At 43.1% G+C, this 23,669-nt stretch overlaps 1 protein-coding gene across 5 annotated transcripts in view; it reads left to right on the top strand.

Annotated features, from left to right (window-relative positions):
* The window catches only part of TIAM1 (TIAM Rac1 associated GEF 1), a 193,032-nt gene that overhangs the window by 109,607 nt on the left and 59,756 nt on the right, over positions 1 to 23,669 (top strand). For all 5 annotated transcript variants that reach the window (XM_028114430.2, XM_028114412.2, XM_028114443.2 and 2 more), the window contains 4 exons: positions 2,355 to 2,525; positions 8,712 to 8,816; positions 16,175 to 16,256; positions 22,153 to 22,239. In XM_028114430.2, the coding sequence (XP_027970231.1) occupies positions 2,355 to 2,525; positions 8,712 to 8,816; positions 16,175 to 16,256; positions 22,153 to 22,239 (445 nt within the window). The remainder of the gene's footprint in view (positions 1 to 2,354; positions 2,526 to 8,711; positions 8,817 to 16,174; positions 16,257 to 22,152; positions 22,240 to 23,669) is intronic.

Consider the following 23,669-nt stretch of genomic DNA (forward strand, 5'->3'; position numbering starts at 1 on the left):
CACATGCTGTTTTGTTCCCATTAATTTCAAAGAACTGTTCCGATAGTATATTCTTTAAAAAAAAAAAAACAAAAAAACTGCATTTGCCTCCTGAAGACAAGTATTCAATTAAAGATTCACAGACTTGTTCCAACCTTGTGCTTGGATTTAAAAGGGGTTGTCAAACTGCTCTGATTGAAAGCCCATGAAGAATATTGATTTTTTTTTTTTCTGGGCCACTTTTTTCAGCCTCTAAATAAATGGACATCCCGAGTTTTAAAGACCCTGGTAGTGATGCCAACAACCTCTTTGTTCAGGGGGTTCTGATGTTGATAATGCGACCTTGGAATGATCCTCTGGTTCTCGGACTTGGAATCAATATGACAGAGAGTTCAGCCCCTCGGTTGCCATGCAACCAAGCAGCGGTGGTCAGCAGTCAGCACACCCCCCGCACTCGCACTCTAGGTGGAGTCTAGCCTCTGAAGCCAGAGTGCGATGGGGAGTTCGGGCCATGGGAGGGGGAGGAGAGACGGGTGGCCACGGGCAGGCCTTTTCTCACTTTTGTACTCAAACTACTCCTGGATTATGTCATTGTGGGTGCAGAGGCAGGTGTCCTTGGAAATACCCATCCACAGCCCTCTCTTTGAAAAACTCTCTGATGAGATCTGATGTAATTAAATCGCTATACCTACGTGCAATCCAGGCATAGTTTTTGATGTTAATGAAGCCATTTCTGAAGTTAGGTTAACTCATCTTGCATACTATTATTAGTTCACTTTTATTTTTTTAAGATGTTATTTATTTATTTGACAGAGAGAGAGAGAGAGAGAGAGAGACAACTAGAGAAGGAACATAAGCAGGGGGCAATGGGAGAGGGAGTAGCAGGCTTCCTGCCGAGCAGGGAGCCCGATGCGGGGCTCGATCCCAGGACCCTGAGATCATGACCTGAGCCGAAGGCAGACGCTTAACGACTGAGCCACTCAGGCGCCCCATTATTAGTTCACTTTTAATGTTGGGATACCCTTTCCAGGCACACAGATCCTGGAGCCTGCAAATGTTTTTCCTTTGGATTTCTGTGTCCCTTTTGTTTTTCCATTTCTCAGAGATATTTCTTTATTCCACTTCATGGCTAGAATGCCTTGATCTCCAAGAGCAGTTTAAATGCAAAACTTTGGCTGATCCACTGCTAAGGGGCATTTATTTTACATGGTGCATGAGGACAGTAGGAGGATTCCAATTTTAGTTAATGGGATTTAGCCAAGTTGATTGTTTTTTGCCAGGCCTTCCTTGGGGTTCAGTTTATCTGCACAAGCGACATCATTCAAAGCCAGAGCTGAAATTGTTTTCTCAAGTGAATTTAGTTGAGTAGCCTTTACAAAAATATGTCCCCCATTCTGGGATTCGTTCTTTTTATGAATGAAAGTTGTTACGTTACCACCTTGGAAATTTGTTTCTTGTAATTTGCCAATACCAGCCTTGTTTTTGGTAACCTATAGATATGTATTTCTGATCGGTGGCCTGGTTTTAAACCAATAATCAAGTCTTATCAAAGCACAACTTGCCCATCAATATTCTTTCTACATTGCTGAAATCTAACATCATTCTTTGTTTGCTAATTTCAAAGAGATTGGGCTCCTATTTCATTGCTATGGAGTGTTTTAGTTGCGTATGCTTAGATTAACCCAGCTGCTGAATGCATATGTGTAAGACACATCTTTTCTCATCCTTACAAACTTGGTGCTACTCCCTGGCCCTCAGGCAGAGTGGTGGGGAGGGTGGAGTGTGGCAACAGCCTAGTAAGGCCAGCAAGCTCATGCCTTAAGGTTACCCGAACCCCACCTGGGAAATGGAGCTGTCTTCTTCTCGGAACTGCTAGAGGTCAAATGCAAGCACAAAGATGATGCTCCCTGTACGTATGAGTGCTAGAACATAATCTTTTCTTTAAAAATGTCCTTGGGGCCTCACTGTTGCCTTTGAAACATATAACTCACTCAGTATTCTTGCTGTAGGAATTCCCTGCTCTAAATTAAGGTGGGTTGGTGGAAGAAATCATAGCAGGAACACTGAGCTGAATGGATGATCCATTTCTTTCTTTCTTCCAAATTTCAGTGCCCACTCACTCACACACTGCCCACCCGTGGATGCCATGGACTGGGTCTAAGAAACCATATCTAAGTAATCTCTCCTTCCTCCATTAAAGCGCTTCTCTCGGTAGTTTCCTCCTGCCTCGGAATATTCCCCTCTGTCCTTAATCAGCGCCACCATTTCTGCTGTGGGCCATGTTCATGGGAATAACTAATCCCATGTACGATCTGGGGATCTGAGATAGCAAGTCCTGACTACTGTTGCCCGGCTAACTTCATTTCTTACCGTAGAGGGAAAAAGAAATGGTCCTGCCCAGCGTCCACCAGCACAATCCTGACTGCGACATTTGGGTCCATGAGTATTTCACTCCGTCCTGGTTCTGTCTGCCAAATAATCAGCCAGCCCTGACGGTCGTCCGGCCTGGGGACACTGCCCGGGACACCCTGGAGCTGATCTGCAAGGTATGAAAGTACTTGGGGTCATTTCCTTGAGAAGGGCAGAGGGGGCTGTAGGAACCTTCCCTGTCACACGTGGGAATTGAGAGGTGTGCCAGAGAGGAAGGCATTCCCAGAGTACCTCCATTTCCTCTCAGAGCAACTTCAGATTCCTTTGTGATCATACGCATAATAAGCGGAAGTGAATGTTTTGGCTTTGGGAGGAGAGGGATTCTTTTTAAGTAGCTCCGTTCAATATGTGTATTTCATAGATTGGTAACAAGCATATCACATGCTCGCTGCAAAAATTTTAGAAAATTTGGGGGAAGAAAAAAGCGAGTGAAACCCACCCTTATAGGATCCAGAAGTTATGCTGGAAACAGTCTGGCGTTTTGCCTCCCCTGTTTTCTACACACACACACACACACACACACGCACACACGCACACACGCACACACGCATGTATTTAATGTTACCATGTTATGTGTGCTGTGTGTAACCTACTTTTTGACAGCAACTGACACACCATTGCATCCGGGGAGAGAAAAACTGAAAGAAATATGTTTGACCTCCATGATGGGAAACTCCCTTTCCTATAAAACACCGTATTTAAGCCTCTTTTTGCGTGTGTGTGTGTGTGTGTGTGTGTGTGTGTGCATGTGTGACAGATGCCTGAGCTCACTCTCCCCGCTTTCACTTGAAGCTGAGAAGCTTCCTAATCTTTTTCAAGGTCAACATGGTGGTTTTTTTTCGCCCCTGACGAGTAGCCAGATGAAGTCAAATAAGCAAAAGAGGAAAGAAAAGAGCTTTTCTCATGGGCCTGTTTTTACTTCCACACAATTGATAACACTAATAGTCCTTTTTATTCAGTCTATTCTATCAAGTCTGAGAAAGAACTGATGCCCCCCGGCCATCATACAGATGGAGAAGGGGAGGCCCAGAGAGCCATAGCTCCCGGCCCTGAGCTCACGCTGTGCTCAGTTGCAAAGGAGGGACTGAACCCACATCTACCTGGCTGCTCTGAGCCTGGGTGTATCCTCCTGCACCAGATCAGTCATCAGGAAGGATGGTACATAAGGGTCAGAAGAATCTAGAATATATTCTTTAGACAGTGTGATGGTTTTCCCCAGGGCCAGGAAAGGGCAAGTGGAAACCTTTCTGGTATAATTTTGCCCTGGAAGAAATTGGATGGAGACAATGACATTTTGAGGACCTCCTCACTCAGTGCAGTGGTTTATAAACACTGCCTAACTTTCTCTCCCAGAGCAAGTACCTCAGTGCTGTATATAACTCTACAATCAGCGATTTTTGAATTTGTTAAAGAAAACAAATCACTAGGGCCTTTGTAAAGAAAAAAAAATGTGGCTCTTTCCGTGAGTGGGAGAAATGAAACAGTCTGGCTCAAATAAGCCTTATGTGCAAGAAATGTAGAAGGACCATTTGTTTCGGGACAAAGCTAAAACCAGCCCCCACATAGGTGTTAAAAATAAATGATACTCTGTTACATGCTTTGAAGTCTTCGTGTACGTGAATTCCAGCTTTTTGAAGATAATGGTATTTCTGTTCACATTTTTCATTTTAATTACTTAACAAAATTGGCCTATTGAGGATTTCTGCATTCTTTTATTTATAGATTAGCACGATTCTTTAGAGACCCATTAATATTCTGCAGAGCTGTGGGAGTTATTCTCAGAACTGCAGCTGAAGGTGTCAAAAGTAGGACTCTGGTGCTTCTTTTTTTTTTTTTTTTTTTTTTTTTTTTTTTACAAGCCAAACTCTGGAGGGTCCTTCCAGGGGATGGCATTGCTTTAACACCTCCTGTATCCATCAGCCTCAGACACAGTTAGGGATGGGAGGGTAGGTCACAGGTTCCAATGACCATTGATTGGTGGAAAATTGAACAGTGAGTGGGGAAAATAGTGATGGGCCCAATTTTAGGTCCTTTTCAAGTGGTTGTCTTGGTAGAAACCCAAGGAACAAGGAATGGTATTGCCACGGTAACTACAGACCATCTCTGGATAGATAGTTGGACTTGTCCCCCTATAAGATGTTTCTTTCTTTCACTTGAAAGGCTGTTGATGGCTTCATGAGGGCACAAATCTCTTTCTCCAACAACAGAAGATCATCCTGCCCAGTTTTCCTTGGATCCTCAGCTCTTTTTCCCCAAATGTAGAAATAAAGACAAAAACAATGTGGCGTGGGACAAGCTTACGTGTCACGAGTTTAAAAATGGAAAACTTTCGTGTGTACTTTAAGAAATTGATGGTCTCTGGAAAAGCACCCATGTAGGATAAATTATATAGTGTGCTGAGAGCCAGGTGCCTTCTAAAGCTGGCTTCTTCTTTGGAAAACACTTTATTGTAATTAGTGGAGCCAGTTTTATTCTTAAGAGGGAAAGAGATAATGGGGAAACAGTGCCACATGTTATTAATGATCTAACTAATGGTGAGTGGGTTTTTTTTCTCTTGGAGGAGGGACTGAAAAAAAAGGTGATTGTCAGAATGTGTGTTTTATTTCTTTATTGTCATTCTCAACGTTGGTGATGGATGCTTTTTCTAATATTTAATAATCAATCTCTTTCTTCTGTCTCTTGCATTCAGCTCATTCTCTTTCCTATTCTATCTGATCCACATCATTTCCCATCAGTTTGTCATCTGCCATCCGAGAGCCAGTCAAGTTCTGGTATAGTAAATGTTTCAAGATCTACATTTCATGTACTGTTCATGTTATGGATGTTACAAAAAAGATTGTTGCTAAATATAGCAGGTAACCACATTGGCCTATGGGTTTTCGATATATTCTGATCATTGCAATTACCAAAATAATTGCAAAAAAATTCATTCATCCATACTCACTGATATAATTCACGTGTGGCCCTGGGATGAGAGTTTTATTTCATGCCATCCCTATGTTGGCTTATGCCTTTGATTATTCTAATAACCATTGGCTTTAAAAAAAATAAAGGTCACCTTGAAGAGGAAGATAAATATCTTCGGAAATTCCACAGTAGTGTGTGTGTGCGCGTGTTTGCATGGATTTCTATATGTGGTAACTGCATGCTTTTATGTTTCCCTGAGAAGTTGGACCAAAATGGAAGAGCAAACCCATATGGATTGAAAGATCACATTATTATCTATTGTAATTGGCTCAGACTATTTACTGAAAAAAACTGCATTGTGTTTCACTACTTCATCCTTTGAAGTAGATGCAAATTAAAAAAAAATGCCAACTAAACTAATACTTGTTCTCTGGTAATATTTATCTTCAGGTAGAACTTGTGGCTACATGGCCTCAAAATGAATCAAATGCTCTCTAAGTAACTTAAGTAAATGCACGCTGGAAAACAAATTGGTACCACTTAAATTTTTCCCTCGCTGAATTTCTCTTGAGTTAGGAAGGTTTCTCTTGAATGTTTTACAAGTCTACAACAAGCCAAATATTTAGAGTTGCCATGTTGAAATATTCATTGATATTTGGAATTCTTTCTGCACAGAGATGTATTGTGAACATGGTAATTTGCTCAACCTGCTTTGGTTTTGACTTGCAGATATGTAGGGAGCATAAAATTCTTCTTGAGAGTTCTGATGATCTGATTTAATTCTTTAGGATTCAGTGATTCGTTAGTTAATTCATTAGGATTTTGCCCTTACGTTGGAGCAGCCGTGACTAGTAAGGGCTTGTAATTGAGACATAATTACCAAGATGATAGACACTCTGGTATATTGAGCCAATGTCCCATTTTTAGGGTAACTGTTTACTGACCAATCTAAGGGCACCTTGGTTACAAGTAAGACCGTTAAAATTTTTGTTTGTTGCATGTGCCATTTTTATTTTTCAAAATCATCAAGACATTATTGTAACTTCACGAAGTTTGAAAAAAGGCGGTGGTGGGCGGGGGAGGGTGGCAAGGATTAGCTTCATTATCACCGTTATATTTATCACGCTTTGGTTGTCTTTGCTGTGTTCCTTTAAGCGAGGTACCTCGACAGCTGTCGTTTGTCATTCTCTGTACATCTGTATAAATGTTTTAGCACAGTAGCATTTAAGGTGTGATGAGAATCTCCAGTCTTCATCAGGACCATCTTAAGATCTTTGGTGCCTCACAGTGGGCCATCTGCCTCTCACACTGAGGGTTCAGGAACCAGAAACTTCTTAGGTGAGGTTGCTGTTTGGGTCCAACTTCCAGAAGACTGTTTTAAGTGGCAGCCTCACTGGGAGTATCCACAAAGTGTTTATTAATGGTGACAGTAAGGGTGCCAAGTAGATTTGTTCCTGTTAACCAAGACTCTATGGAGTTTCATTTCTTTCCTTCCCACCTCAGTCAGAAACAGATGGGGAACAAAATTTTTTTCTTCCACTTAAAGATTTCAGTGAGGACCTAGGTAGGTGGGAAGCATTTGCACCTTCTATCTCTGGAGGGAAACTTTTCTGATCCTATTACCCTAAATATTATTATTTCGTTGATGTTTGTCTCAGCAGCTCTCCCACAAGCAATAGATCGCACACTTGAAAACTTGCCTGTTTTGTGCTTCTCTGGATTACCCATACACTCTTATTATCTTAGACACCAGCCATCTGGGTCTGTGAGACACTGAGCATTTGATCAGTGGTGCCTGCGATCACACAGTGGGCTTCAGACCATCACTTGCCTCAAGAGAGGATGCAGGTTGGGGGGTTCCGAAGAGTCACTGATAGGAAACTTCTTTATCATTCTGCTAGGTGTGCAGAACAAACTCATTTGCACTCTCTGGAAATGTGCTTTTGTGATAATGCAAGACGCGTATCTTGCATGTGTATTTATTTAAAAAGTGAAGCCGCCACCACCCCACCTTCCATTTTCTGCACACCCTTTCCATAGCCACACACAATCCCGAAGACTGCATTTATGTCTTATTAATTTCTATATCTGCAGTGCCTCTCACAGTGCCTGATACACTTAAGAGTTTGTTAGATGTGATTGAATGACTCTTTTTGGAATAATTGTTGGCATGATCTTAGTTTGGCCTTTAAAATGTTTAAAATATTTTTGGGGGGTGGGCAGGGTAAGCAGAGGATGAATGCAGTGAAAAATCAATTTCACTTATATTGAAATAATTCTCACCAGTGGAGCTTTTGGTGGGAAGAGATTTTATATTTATGAAAAATTTCAACTTCTGTAAAAGTAGAGAATCCTGTCATAAACTCCTGCATATCTATCACCAAGGTTCTGTGATTACCAGAATTATGTTTCATCTGTTTACTAACTCCCTTCCACCCCCTGCTCTGGATTATTTTAGAAGCAAATTGCAGACATCATATCTTTATCTCCTAGTCCTTGAGGATGAATCTCTAAAAGATAAGAATGCTTTAAAAAAAATGACCCAATTTAAACATTTTCTAACAATTCATTTTCAGGCTTGCCATGTAACTTTCAAAGAGCATTTTCTTACTTTTTTCTCTGCATCTTCATGAATGTAGACTGGGGATTAGTTATAAAACCATGTTGCCACTATGGCTCCCCGCCCCCCGAAACGTTAAATCGAGGATGACTTTCTAGAGGGGAAAGATCAGTTGACCCGTTCTGGACCAAAGGAGAAGGCCTGGAAATTTCAATCCTTAGCTATTTTAGAACTGTTTTCTTTGGGCAAGTCATTCAGTGTGTTTCCAAAGCTGGACCCATGCCCGTCTGCACTGCCCCCGGAGGGAGTCTCACTCAGGGTGTATATAAATAAGATTGAAATCCAAATGCCTTGTCTTCACACTGACTCGCCTGCAAATGAACTATTAACAACTGTCCCAGTGTCCCCATGTGGTTAGGAAACAACTTTGCCAGGGCACAGCTTTTTTCTATCCCTGGGAATACTTCCTTGCCTTTCTGTTACTTCTTTAATCACCTTTGTATGTTTGGAATTTTGTGGAAGGGCCTCTCTAATCTGATGCAAAACCAGTGTTAAAGAGTATGACTCAGATAAGCAGAAGTGAAGATGTGACTCAGTTATTTCCGTGGAATCATAAGCTATCCGTGGAATATTATTCATCTGTTCAATGAAAATGCTTTCAAGGTTTGAGTTTTGGATGTAAACCTTCTAAGAGGTGTAGAGACCTTGCCCCTTCCACAGTGAGAAATCTCTAGAATTCTCGGGGGATACATGGTAATATGTTAGTGGTGCGCTAATTATTCCTGTTTACTATTGAACACACATTGTCTTTTCTTTTTCCTTTCTTTTGTCCCAGACACATCAACTGGATCATTCTGCTCATTACCTGCGTCTGAAATTTCTAATAGAAAACAAAATGCAACACTATGTTCCAAAGCCTGAGGAGGACATTTATGAGCTGGTAATGTTTATGACTGTTGTCCAAGTACATTCTGTAGGAGATTATTTTTAAATTATATGTGTGCTTGGGCTAATTGTGGTTGGTGAAGTGGAATGAATTCTAAAATAAAGAGCTCTAAAGTTTGTGAAGATGGCCTTACTTATCACGATGTGTCTGCCGAGTAGAAATGCCACCTTTGTTTATGCAAGGAGCGAGGCCGTGCCATCAAGAAAAATTGAAATCCAGAGCTGCCTCTCAGATGGAATTTTAGTTATTATTCCTAGCTCTCCTTGCAGCTTTGGCAGGCCTTTGTTTTAAATGGGTGACTCAAAGATCAGCTGGCTGTTGTCAGGAAAAAAAAGCACTAACTCCAGTAATTGAGTGACTTCTACCTGCCTATTGATACCAATGGGTCGGATCCCGTGGGATGAAAAAGCTGCCATGGGATCATATGTCCCAGTCTTTTATAACTGTGCTTGTATTGATTCCTGGGGACATTATGTATATTTGAGTTTCATTATGGGACTTGGGTTCTAAACTAGAGCTGGGTTTTATACGGGCCCTACCACTTACTCATTTTGTGGTATTGGCAAAAAATGAGGTGCTAATACAGTTGACCCTTGAACAGTGCAGGGGCTAGGGGCGTTAGCTGCCTGCACAGTCGAAAAATTCGAGTATAATTTTTGACTCCCCCACAACTGAACTGCTCATAGCCTACTGTTGACCGGAAGTCTCACCTATAGCATTAACAGTCAATTAACACGTAGTTTGTATGTTATATGCATTATGTACTGTATTTTTGCAATAGAGTAAGCTGGAGAAAAGAAAATGTTTAAGAAAGTCATAGGAAGAGGGACGCCTGGGTGGCTCAGCTGGTTAAGCGGCTGACTTCAGCTCAGGTCATGAACTCGGGGCCCTGGGATAGAGTCCTGCGTCGGGGCTCCACACTCACTGGGGAGTCTGTTTGTCCCTCTCACTCTGCTGCTCCCCCTGCTCATGCCCTCTCTCAAATAAATAAATAAAATCTTTTTTTTTTGAAGTCATAGGGCACCTGGGTGGCTCAGATGGTTAAGCATCTGTCTTCAGCTCAGGTCAGAGTCCTGGGATCGAGCCCCACATCGGGCTTCTGGCTCAGCGGGGAGTCTGCTTCTCCCTCTCCCTCTGCCTCTCCCCCTGCTCATGCTCTCTCTCTCTCTCTCTCTGTATCTCTCAATCTCAAATAAATAAATAAAATCCTTAAAAAAAAAAGTCATAAGGGAGAGAAATTGCTTTTGCAGGCCTGAAGAAATTCTATGAACCCATGCATTTCAAACCCATGTTGTTCAAGAATCAACTGTGCTTAATTTCTAGGATTTTGCAAAGATTAGAGATCATGGTGCACATAGTAGATGCTCAGTAAAGATGGTCATGGTAACAAGACACCGACAAGTTCCTTTTTTGTTAGCCGAGTGATACATTTTTCAGTTCCAGGAAAGAGCCATTTGGGGAGCAAGGCGCCTCTGTCTTGGACTTCGTTCTTCCCTCTCTGCACTAAGTCATTCCTCTGGGGGCCACTGAGCTGCTTGCCACAGAAATGCGAGTGATAGCATGACTTCAGACGCGGTTGCACCACAGAAAGCAGAACTGGAAACTTAGACCCTGTAGTCTCTCCCTGAAAAGGAGAAGGGTGATTTAAAATTTAGTAGGGAATTTCGTTTTCAGTCAACTTATTTTTTTGACGTTCACTTTATATACGCTAAAGCTCGGTGAGTTGGAAGCACACCATTCGAGGACTTCTAACCCATGTATACCGTCCTGTTTCCAGTGCTACAGTCCTAGCTTAGAAATTTCCGTCATCCTGAAATGTTCCCTCGTGTCCCTTTAAGCGTCGCTAATGAAATCGGAGATGGGGTGTCTTCTCAGTGCTTTTCCAAGCCATGCAATCAATGGAAGAGGATCAAGACCAGTCTGTTTTCAACCATTGCCTAAATAATTAAGTGTTAACAGAAGAGGGAACTTTTAAAGGAGAGTAGCTGATTTATTTTTACCCACCTCTGGCATGTGGAAGAGCCCCAACTTTGTTCTCTCTGAGCAGAGGAAAGAAAACCCTGTTCCTTACTTAAAAAAGGAACACGTGTTGCCGATAAGATTGGAATAGCTGCTAGATCATCCATGTGTTTGCATCGTGGTGGTTATGACTTTCATATATTGCACCTGACCAACTTCCGTGTCCCTAGTATCTCACACATAGTATGTGCCTGAGACACATCTTTTGAAATGATATCGACTCACTTACTACTTTTGAGTCTTGGCCATTGTGTGGTTCATCCAGTATAGGAGACGGAGGTGTGCCAAGCTTAGTCTGTTTGTATCTACAGTTGCTGGACAGATGTTCTAATTATAATTTTTAAAAGAATCTAAAATGCAAAGAGAGCATGGTATTCTTTCTTGCTCATTGCCAAAGGTCTCCAGCTCAGAGATCCCTGAGGAAGCAAATGCCGTAGACTCATTAATTTTATTGTTCAGATTGCAAGTGAGTATTGCTTACTAACATCTCTGTTTTTACCAGATTCTGAACTTTTTTGTTCTTTTTAAGATTTTATTTATTTGAGAGAGAGCACATGAGGGGGGAGGGGCAGCGGGAGAGGGAGAAGCAGACTCCCCACTGAGCCGGGAGCCCCACATGGGGCTCGATTCCAGGACCCTGGGATCATGACCTGAGTCCAAGGCAGATGCTTAACTGACTGAGCCACCCAGGCACCCCTGAACTTAAGATAGCTTGGGAAACTTGGTAAAGCCTGCATGAAACAAAATACATAGGATTACCTATGGCCTAATTATGTTGAAATAATTATCAAAACATTCTTAAAATTATAGATAATATATGTGCTTATTTATTGGCTCATTAAATAATAAGAGCTAGCGGTAGGTCTGATAGCTACCACTGTTTTGAAGTCGTGATGAGCATGAATAACACTTTGAGATAGTAGTGGCAGCTAGAATGTGACTGGAAAATAACTAATTTTTACTTGTGACAGGTCACAGCAGCTGCTAATACTCCTATATTTGTTGCCTACATTTATTTATGATTGGAGGTTTCAGTTGCTTCAAATGCTAAGGTTCAGTTACTGGTTAGTGAATATAAAGATGTCATTTTTTTTTTTTTTCACCATGTAAGTTTACACCCCCCCTTGAATTCTGCCCAGGGGTCCCTGGTTTCTGATCCCTGGTACAGGCCATCAACTGGTTCTAATGTCATTCCAAGGCAGGGGGTGTTTGAACACACAGTGCTCCTGGAGGCTTTTTGAGAGTTTACAGATTTCAAAGTGTTGACCCTCACTGAACAAGCGTCAGACCGCACATGGTTGATTGGTTCCCGATGCCCAACTGCATTTTTTTTTTATTATTTTTTAAAGATTTTATTTATTTGTCAGAGAGCATGCACGTACAAGTAGGAGGAATGGCAGGCAGAGGGAGAGGGAGAAGCAGGCTCCCCACTGAGCAAGGAGCCCGATGTGGGGCTCAATCCCAGGACCCTGGGATCATGACCTGAGCCGAAGGCAGATGCTTAACTGACTGAGCCACCCAGGCGCCCCTCCTCCATTTTATTTTTGACAGACCAGGGAAGCTCACAGATGTATGAAGTCGTTTCCTCAAAAGGAACTGATTTATAGATGACTGTCCCAATATGCTTATTCTCTGACATCGTTTTACCCAGCCTTCTTTCATAATAAAGCCGAGAGTTATTAGCAAAAGTGTGCGCTAGATTTTAAAGACCTGGGGGGTCTGGTCTGTTCATTCAGTGGCTTAGGGGATCCTCTTGCTTGTGACTGGCCATGACACGTCAGTCATCTGCTCATCTGCTTTGCTGGTTACATTCTAGTATAAGTGGTACCTGTTTGGCTACTTTTTCGTATTTGGTTCTTAGGCCCCATTGACAGAATGATAATGAATGAGAAGCACTGGCTTTTCAAAACCCATGTTAAGTGTGTTTTTCTTAAAGTGACAGGGGGGAAGAAAGAGTTTACAGAAACACTGATTAACTGATTTCCTTATCCAGCACATATTTATTTAGCACTTCTGTGATAATGTAATCAAAAATCCCTTCTCCTAGGGGCGCCTGGCTGGCTAAGCCCATAAAGCATGGGATTCTTGATCTTGGGGTCTTGACTTCAAGTCCCACATTGGGCATGGAGCCTACTTAAAAAAAAAAAAAAGATGGAAAAATCTCTGCTCCTTGTGGAACCTATATTCAAGTTTGTGGAGACAGATATAAAAATATATAAATTTTTTGCACAAAAACCTGTAAACTCATGATATTTCAGAGGATGTGAAGAGCTTGAAGAGAAAAGGTTAGATCAAGAGGAAAGAGAGTTGGGGGCATCCAGAAGCAGAGGGCACCGCTCCTTTAGCTGTGTTTGGCTTGATGTGTGAACAGGCAGTGAGGTGAGAGAATGAGTCGTAGAGGTACTTTGGAGGCAAGTGTTCTGGGCTGAGGGAACAGAGCTGGGTGAGGCCTTGTCGGGGCGGGCGGCAGGAGTGGAGGTGGTTTGCTTGTGTGTGAGGAGGGCAAGTGAGGGGGCTGGGGAGGGAGGCTTGAGGATGCAGGAGAGGAGGGAGGAAGGGAACCAGATGGGCCATGTAGGGCCTAGGTGAGAGGGGAAACCCCAGGGGAGGAAGGACATTCATGGACTTGTTTTTAGTAGGCTCATGTGGCTGATGTGTGGCTAGTGGACCGTAGGGCATAAGAAGGAGCTGAGAGCGGGCAGGGGGCTAGTGAGCGGTGGCCGGGGCGGTGGGTGATGCTGGCTTGGACCAGGGTCCCCAAAGGAGATGGGGTAACGAAGGATTGTGACTTCATGATAACTCGAATACCTGGTAATCAAGTTTTTTTTTTTTGTTTTGTTTCTTGTTTTTAAATCTGATGACCTTTTGGGGAGCCTGGGTGGCTCAGATGGTTAAGTGTCTGCCTTCAGCTCAGGTCATGATCCCAGGGTCCTGGGATGGAGTCCCGCATCGGGCTCCCTGCTCCTTGGGAGCCTGCTTCTCCCTCTGCTTCTCTCTCTCTCTCTCCCCCTCTGTCTCTCATGAATAAATAAATAAAATATTTTTTAAAAAATCTGATGACCTTTTAATTTGGTGTTTGAAAAGAGGGAGAGCGTGCAACATCATTGATTTAATAAAATAAAGGTGTTTGAAAAGAGGGAGAGCATGCAACATCATTGATTTAATAAAATAAAGGGAATGTGTGTGATGCTTCACTGTTAAAGATGTTTGTATAAAAGTACAAAATTTTAGCAATTCTAGTTTCAGATATTGATTGTCGTTGCACTGAAAATATATTTTAAAGTGCAGACCCTTCTCGAGATTTTGATATATTTTATGAGTGCTTTTCACTAAACACGATATTAGTCTAAGTACCCTAAGAAAGGACTGTGGCCAAGGGCCTTACCTAGATGACACTAAGTTATTGTCTGAGGCTGGTGAAAGACACAGTGGCTTTCACACCAATCCAGAGAAAAGTAGGAGGCAATATTATGAAAGATAGAAAGATTATTCAAAAGCTGTGTTCCCACTGGATCTGTGGAAACCACTTGGAACTTTCCAGACATGATTGGAACAGACAGTGGTATACTGCCACCTAGGGTAAGAGTTTGGCTCTCAAGGAAATTTTGAAAAAGGGTGAAGTGATGAGCACTGGGTGTTACACACAACTGATGGATTAACTGAATACTATATCTGAAACTAATGATGTACTCTCTGTTGGCTAATTGAATTTAAATTAAAAAAAAGTAAAAACTAAGGCTCAAAGCAACTTGAAGTGAACACAATTCATGGCATTTTATTGAGCATTCCGTGGTGTTCTAAAACATGGCATAAGACATTAGTATGTTTGGTATTTATAACTTTAGTGACCGTATTTTCTGAACTAAAGATCAGTTTTATAATTGATTTCTTCTGATTTGTAGAGTGTATTTGTATGAACATTTTTCTGAAGTATAAGAAGATTTAAAAAACAAAAAAACCCACATGAAATTACACCCCTAACACACTGCATTTGTCGGAAGTTGTATTGAGTGAGGGTGTTCTAGAGGCCCCGGGCTGGGTGGTCAGTGGTCCCAGGCCTCTGCTTCCCTTGGCTTTGTGTTACAGTGGCCCTTTTTCCAGGCTCCTGAGTCCCAAGCTTCGGATTCACCTCTCCCACCTGTCAGCTGCCCTAAGAAAGGGAAGAGAAGGAAACTACCATTCTTTTCTACTTGCCTGAATTACATTATTTCCAGAGGAATGACCCTGTAGTCAGAGATGGGAGCAAGTTTAGATAACCACCAAGACTTCCCTTCCGTGCTAAAGGACAGCCTTCTGTTATTGACCTTGGCACAAATAGATTTGCATTTCAAAATTGAATGATAGTTTTTACGTTCCATATGAGCTTTGACACACATATTTGTTTTGGAATATTTATCATAATTTTTGGAAATGGCCTTTGACTTGCTTACCTAAGAAGTAAGGTTTGGTACTTCCAAGTGAAAATGAATTAAAGTAAACTGAAATAAAGTTTCTGGCATGTGAACTACAGCTTTTTTTTTTTTACCCTTCCCCCCCCCCCCAGGCTTTCTTGGGTTTCTAGAGAACTGATTAATTTATGTGCTTTAGTTTTCTAGCTAATTCGGTATGATCCAGTGGCTAAATGAGAATACCCTGTATTTATATAATTTTCTGTCCATTTCAGTACTTTAACTTGTTGCCACCTATTTGTGCTACTGTGACTGTTTTTGGGCAAAAATGGTTTGTGAACAGAAGAGAATGAGAAGCACAGAGATTTCTCTTCTATTTCTAGGAGTCCCTAGTCAAGATCTTTATAGCCTCTTCCTGCTTTTAATAATTTTGTTCCCCAGTACCAGAGATTTCTTTTCTTTTTGGCGGGGGGGGTGGGGGCAGTGAGAGAGGAAGGGAGAGCATCTGAAGCAGGCTCCACACCCAGCGCAGAGCTGGATGGAGGTGGGGGCTTGATCTCACAACCCTGAGACCATGACCTGAGCTGACATCAAGAGTCGGACGCTTAACCGACTGAGCCACCCCAGGTGGCCTGAGTACTGGAGATTTTTGATTACTTTAGCAAATTTATTTTTCGGGTCTGTGAGAGATACTGGGTGGGAAAAGACATAGAGTGGTGTTGAGGAATTGTTTAGGAACTGGAACTGTAGCCAAGTTTGGGAATATGAGTTTTAACATTTCTGTTGTGATTCTTAATGGATTCAGTTCAATAAAAAGACTGGGATATGATGAGACTTTACTTTCAAGTGTCAGTGGCAAAAAAAATAGACTTAGAAAATGATGTCTATTCCTAATACGTTATTTATAATGAAATCCTCATCAGGCTCCTCTTTGTCACTTTTCAGCTGTACAAAGAAATTGAAATTTGTCCAAAAGTCACTCAGAACATCCAGATTGAGAAGTCAGATACGGCCAGTGATAATTACGGTACGTTTATTTTTCTTTGATCTCTGGTGTTTTTCAAGTTAAAGCAATTCCTGTGTAAATGTGCACTTATTTACAATTCAGTAAAATGCCTTTGGGGCCTATTTAAAACAGCACATCTGGCTTCTGTGCTAGAAACAGAGCAGTCAAAGTCGGGAAAAAAGAGATCTTAACTGTGGGTACGGTGAAGACTTCAGCCTAAATTTCATAGCCTTAATTAGCAGGGTTCAACTGTCATAAAAAGGAAATGCCTATATCGGGAACAGATTACTTTATCTTGTGGTATACCCTTAATAATGAAGAAATTATCTTTTCATACCTCTCTCCCTCAAATATACTCATTATTCTCCCTTCCCCAATGAATCATGTTAAAAGAACTCATTTTGGTGTTGTGGGGGGAGGCGTCCCCAAGACCACCCCTAGATTTGCTGATTCACTAAGAGGACCTGTAGGACTCAGCTTATAGTCCTACTCATGACCATGACTTACTACAGGGAAACTGTACAAAGCGACATCAGTAAAGGGGAAAGGCACATGGGGTGACATCTGAGGAAACGGGGTACAAGCTTCCAAGAGACCCCCAGTCACACAGGACGGCCTTAATTCACAAGCGGACAGCGCATGGGGTCTGTGTCCAGTGGGGAAGCTTGTTGGAGACTCAGTGCCCAGTCAGTCACATAGACACCCTCTGCCTAGCGTGTACCAAAGCCTCGGACTCCCAGGCGGAAAGCAGGTGTTCAGCATAAACCACATTATTTGTACACATGCGAGGCCCAGTGGGCCTCATGAGGGTGTTGGGAACCCACCCAAAATCCAAGTTCCCGGATGCCAGCCAGGGGCCAAACTTGTAAGCAGGCCTTTCAAAGACCAGTAGTGAGCGTTGCCATGTTAACGCTTTTCCACACAGTTGCCCGCGTTCTGGCATAGTTGAATATATCATCCCTTCCATATGTTTCAGACTACTTAGGTATGATTTGAATAGCAGTGGAGTTGGTGCTTGAGTAGAAGACGTGGGGAAATCCGTCCTGCGATATTAGTCAGGAGTGGTGGGGTTGGCTGAGGTAGCTCCAGACAGGGAAATGTGCTTCCTAAATTCACCACGCATCCTTTGTGGGTTGGCTGGGACTCTTTATGTTGTCCTCCCTCTGGGACACGGGCCATAGCGGCTGCCACCTGGGGCATCGTCCGTGTCTTGGCAGAGGGAAAGAGAGAAGGTGGTAAGCCAGGTGCTGGTGCACCCGATGGTTTATTGTTAGAGCAGGGCGCACGGCCCCCAGCTTCCTCCAGGGGGCAGAGAAGCGTAGCCCTGCTCTGTGCAGGAAGGAAGAGGTCCTGGAAAGACATGAGCCTCCTGTATCTGCTCATTTACAGTTTCTCTCTGAATTAAGTTATTTGGCTTTTTAGCATTTGAGCATCTTCAAATCCTTTCCTGAGCAGCGGGAATAGCAGAGTCCTTCTGCACTCGCTCCCACAGGCGCCCAGTCTTCATCTCCGAATGCTCCCAAGATGATTTGGCTTAATGAAGAGAACCTAATTTTGAACCCTGGTCACTTGCATGACACCTTCCTGCTCTTTCCTTCTTGACCCTAAAACTAAAGACATCATAAACCCAGAGGACATTTTTGGTGGCAAAGGATAAATGTCTGTGAAGGGCTTATTATGCATCAGAAGTGTGACCTTGGTAATTAAAGCAGTAATGGGTAGCAGTGCTATAAATAAGTGGGTTCTCCAAAGGAGGATGCACCGTGAAACTTAACTCTTTTCTCTTTAAGCAGCAAGAAGCAGGAGAGGGTGAATTTCAAGCTCCTGATACGGAACTCTAAGGTTGACTGGTACTTGGACTCAGAAACGGGGCATAAAACTGCTATACTTGTTAGATTTTTTTTTTTTATTGACATGACAACCCATTTACATTTCCACGCTGAAGGTGTTACAGCACGTCAGGCATCCACTCAGAACGTCTTGTCAACAGTGCTTCTCAAACTATCTGATGTTAGTCCTAAAGAAGCAGGGTTTTTTGTTTTGTTTTCAGTTCCAATCTGCTATGGACCACCACCGCTTTTGTAAACTACGAAAGCTCATGCGTGCAGGTGTGCCAAGGTCACACGGCGGGGTTCTCAATACTTAGTCTCAATTTCTGTCCTCACATGACTGTCAGCAGCCAACTGTACTGGGATCCTGGATTGCACTTTCTAGAGCCTGCTATGTGTGGCTCATAACCTTAGCTCGACCCTTTATTCTGAGGGCCCAGTTCATGTTGGCGTAAGGCCTTCCAATGGCGTATTGACTGGAGAAGTTAAAGAGTCCCCCAATCCTAAGAGACCTGGTTGCCTCCGACCTCAGAATGACCAAGGATTCTAAATTCAGCGCATCTGTACCTAACACTAGCACCCAGCAAGTGTGGCTTCCTGCTGTATATTGAGCTCAGTATATATTGTGTGCGGTAAATGTCAAAGTTACCAGCACGCACCAACGCACAAAAAGCTAACTACAGACCACATGCTGCCTTCTATCTTGGAACACTTTAGGGAGGGAAATAGCACTTAATAATCCAGCTGACTGAACCAATGGAAAGATCCGACGCTTCTTAATTTCTCCCAGTTGCCTTTCCCGCCACCTGAGCCTGCAGGTGGTTTGCAGACCTTGTTGAAATTAATTCAGATGGTTATGAGATTAAGTATGATCGCCTCGGCCGCCTTGAAGTGGAAGGATGCATCATTTAAGGAACGTCCGTTCCTTTTTCTCCAGGGACTTCCGCTGTTGTGTTTCTGGTGGTGTGAACCATTTCAATCAGAGGTGTCTCCCCTTGTCCCATTCTCTGAATTTCGCTATATCCTGGAATCTGATTTTGGGTACTTCCCTGCTGTTTCTGATGCTGTCATGATTTTTCTTTGGCTATAGATTTTAGTATGAGGAACCTTCTGGTTGTTCATCACAGGACTTTGTCTCCTTGGTTTCTTTTCTTAGTTTTAATCACTTCATTCTCGAGAGCATTATTGCCACTCATAGTGCCTCCTCATCTTTGTAACTGAGAGCCTTCTGATGGGGTGGGTACATTGGGTTTATATCCAGTAACTCCCTCTGCCTCCCGTCGGCAATCATTTGGGGGCTGTATTACATTTGTTGGTCAGGAATTAAGATTGTTACTATCATAGGGGCACCTGGGTGGCTCAGTCGGTTAAGTGACTGCCTTCGGCTCAGGTCATGATCCTGGAGTCCTGGGATCGAGCCCCCACATCGGGCTCCCTGCTCAGCAGGGAGTCTGCTTCTCCCTCCGGCCTTCCCCGCTCTCATGCGCTTTCTCTCTCTCAAATAAATAAATAAAATTAAAAAAAAAAAGATTGTTACTATCCTATTTAAAAGGAAAAAAAAATCCCGACTTTGCTGATTAACTGTTAAAATCACTGTGTTCTTCAGTGACCTCAAAATAATCCTGCTGTAGGATGTACCATATTTTCTTTATATTTGTCAGTGTAGGAGATGGATATTATCCCCCTTTCCCCGAGTGTGCTCACTACTGGCATCTTGAAATGGAGGCTGCTCTTGGGGACTCTGAGGGCCCTAGGTGGTGTCTGCTGCATAGCTGAGTGTGGGGAGAGCTGCCTTTCTGAACGCCAAGAGGGGCTCCTCTCTGCTTGACTCCTCAAACAGGTGTCTTCTGATATGAATTCCAGCACAGAGCTAAAGTGCTATTTACCTTTGTACATGTCGGCTTCCATTTGCCTGATCTTCCAGAAAAAATTGCTAAAGCTTTCTTCAGCAGTCCTATCACAGAGACTCCCCCACCACCTTGAGGGGTCCAGTCTGTTTCTCAGAGCCATGCTTGCCCAGTGCCAGTTTCATAGTCAGCTGTAGTCTTTGTTATTATCTTTTGGTTATTAAAAAAAGGAGACCAAGGGGCGCCTGGGTGGCTCAGTTGTTGGGCGTCTGCCTTCGGCTCAGGTCATGGTCTGAGGGTCCTGGGATCGAGCCCCGCGTTGGGCTCCCTGCTTGGCGGGAAGCGTGCTTCTCCCTCTCCCACTCCCCCTGCTTGGGTTCCCTCTCTTGCTATATCTCTCTCTGTCAAATAAATAAATAAGATCTTTAAAAATAATAATAAAAAAATAAAAAAAGAAGACCAAGAAACGAGGGCATAGGGGCAAAGAAATAGCTCAGTCGTCTCCACTGACTTTGGCTGAAGGAGGCTTGGAGCAGCCTCTCCACCATCCCCTGTTCCGGTATCTTCCATTCAGGCGGCTTGTCCCCTGGCACCTTGTCATTTGCTGCTCACTTTAGTTTTAACAGAAAAAGAAACGTGGCCTCAAAACGTTATAGAGTCACAGCATTTCAGAAAGGAGATGCCTGTATTTTAATGGATCTTATCTATTTTTTCTCTTGACCTAGCGCCCGAGTCTGCATCTATTCGAACAGATAAAGGGAAAAAATTTCTGTACTGAAACGCAGATAGATAGACCTGTGTTAAGGCTAATGTCCACTTCAGTAGCTCATGTATAAAATGGTTTTTACTTGAGTGCGGCTTCTTGAAACATAATCGGAAAGTTGCAAGTTGCTGTACGAATGGAATTCAAAATAGAGTAAAATGAAGAGCGGAAAGTCCTCGGGGTGTGGCCTGTGCTGTCCCCGTCTGAGGGAGTTATGGTACCGGAGTGGGCGAGGACAGTTGGTAGTTTTGCCCATGTGTGGGTATTTTTTCCTGGTCCTGTGAACGAAACAGAAAAACACATGTTCATTATGACATGGCCTGAAAAGTCTTGATGACTCCCTGGGTCCACGTCCTGTAATCATTTCTTCTATTTTGTTGTTATTTGCTTATTTGTTCTTTAAAACCAGTGTGTTTTTTTCTGCCTTCAGCCTTAAGGTAAGTACCTATATTAGGGATTATTCTTTACTCAGACCTGAAATTATCTTGGATTTTTACAGCTGCATTCATTCCCGTTGGTCCTTTAGGGGTGTTTGCCAATGTCTTCTACTTGAGGGTAAAGAGGTTATTGGTTGGGATGTTCCACTGGTGGATCAGGAAAGAGGGTTTTTTTTGTTTTGTTTTGTTTTTGTTTTTTAAAGTAATCTCTACACCCAACGTGGGGCTCAAACTCATGACACTGAGATCAGGAGTCAGATGCTTTGCTGACTGAGCCCACCAGGAACCCCTATCAGGAAAGAGTTATAGTGAGACTGTCTAGAAACAGAGGTGACCAGGGCTTGTAGCCACAGGATCAGGAGCACCTCAGATCCCCAAACCACCTGCAAGCTCAGGGCCTTGTTCTGCCCTTTGTTTCTGAAGGGTGTAACAACCCCAAGATTAATTAGCTGATGGTCTTTGGGCTCTGGAAGCCTGGATAGGTAATAAGATGATCTTCTGATCACACACTAGTAGAATGTGGAATCAATCCATTTCAATAGAAAATAAGATTTGTCAAGTGAGTTGCTACTGAATCCCCATTGCAGAATTTTATTAAATCAAACGAGTGTCTATACAGCAGTACATATGGTGGAACACACACCATACATATGTTCAGTTGTAACATATCCTAGGACAAGGATTGGCTGAGAAAAGTCAAGAGGACCCAGGTGAGATAAGCTGATCATTCTGTTTGTGCTGTGGAGGGGACAAGGAAAAAGATAAAGTGATGGCATTTACTTGTCTTCTACTTGAACTGATAGGTAGGTGGTATGAGGATAGATGTACCTGGTAACATTAATTTTTATCAGTAGTGACTTTTTTTTAGACTCATCTAAAATACATTTCTCTGCTTTGTAAAATAATATGAACAAGGAAAAACAATTGCTCCAAACTGTTACCAAAAACACTGAACATACGTTGTTCACAGCAGGTACTTCCTGTTGTTTGGTAAACATTCAGAAGGTGTGAGCCCTACCATCCTGGCTTCGTGTTTTCTAGGGTTTTCACTTTCCTCTGTGGAAGAAGATGGTGTTCGAAGGCTCTACGTGAATAGTGTAAAGGAAACTGGTTTAGCTTCCAAGAAGGGTAAGTCATTGGCTGTGTTGTCTGTCTGTCTGCCTCTCTTAAAATCCCCTTGGGGTGTCTCTGGTTGGTGGATAAGAAAGATATGCCCCAAGAGTTCACCTGTGCAGATTATTCGAACCTTGTCTCATTGAAAACCCTTGCAGGGAATATGGATATTATTCTCTAAACTCAAGTGTATAAGAAATGTCACATTCTTGGCTTTTAAATCCGATTCTGAGCCCATGTCCTTGGGGCAAGTGGGAAATTCCATTCTAATCTGATGTGGTTGTCCCTCTCTACCGTCTAGGATGGTATGGGAGTCCTAGGGGTTTTCCTGAAGCAGAGCATTAGGAGCCTGCAAAGGTCCTTCAGAGTGGATGTCGTCTTACTCCCACTGATGGAGGAATCTTTGCAGAAGTTGGGGAACCTGAGGGTTCAGGATCCTGTCGTCTTGCCCCACGTAAAGAGCTCTTCGCTGCCACACCCCGCCTGTAGCCCTACAAGGGCTCACTGGAGTCTGGGTTACTTGTGAAACCCCAACTCTCTTTCCTCGTTCTGCTCAGAGAGAATCTTTTCAACCTAGATTTTTTTTTTTTTTTTTTTTTTTTTGCTTCCTGTGATGGTTTCCTAGGGCTGCAGTAACAAATTCTCACAAACTGAGTGATTAAAAACAACAGAAACTTACGCTTTTATATATAGTTCAGGAGGCTAGAAGTTCAGGATCAGGGTATGGACTGTTTCCTTCTGGAGCCTCTGCGGGAAGAATCTGTTCCATGCCTCGTCCTTGCTTCCAGTGGTTGCTCGTGGTCCTCGACACTCCTTGGCCTGTGGCTGCCTCCCTCTAATCTCTGCTCTGTCGTCATGTGGCCTTCTTCTCTGTGTTTCTCTGTGTCTTTATGTGGCCTTCTTAGAAGAATACCGGTCATCGCCTTGAGGCCCATCCTAATCCAGAATGATTTTATCTTAACTTAATGACCTCTGCAAAGACCCTGTTTCCAGATAAGCTCACCTTCTGATATTCTGGGTGGACATGAGTTTTGGAGGACCCTTTCCAGCCTACCATACTTAGCATAAACACATCAGACAGGTAGGTAGGGCTCAAAACCCACCTTCCTTTCATTCTCCTTGTTATGGAATTCTTAGTTTCATCCGGGCAGCGGCAAAATCATACCTGCTGAATGGAGAAGACCAAAACATCTGGGGCAGTTGGCCTTAGATGTAATGCTATTTGAGGGCTGCTGAGCGGAGCAGCCGAGGAAATAGTGGAGTGCCCTACCTTGCCACCTCCTTCCATTCTGGGGACAGCTTAGCTCTGGGTGTTCGTGACTTATGAGCCACCGAAGCCTGTTACCTCCCCCTGTGCTGTAAGCTGTGGAGAAGAGCAGCCTGCAGACTTGACTATGCACAGAAATGGCAAAAGCGTGACAAATGGGAAATAAAGTCAAAGTCGT

This window comes from Eumetopias jubatus, unplaced genomic scaffold, assembly GCF_037043125.1.
Source record: "Eumetopias jubatus isolate StellerSeaLion01/CBP00866 unplaced genomic scaffold, mEumJub1_p1.0 scaffold_1, whole genome shotgun sequence".
NCBI classification, from domain to species: domain Eukaryota; kingdom Metazoa; phylum Chordata; class Mammalia; order Carnivora; family Otariidae; genus Eumetopias; species Eumetopias jubatus.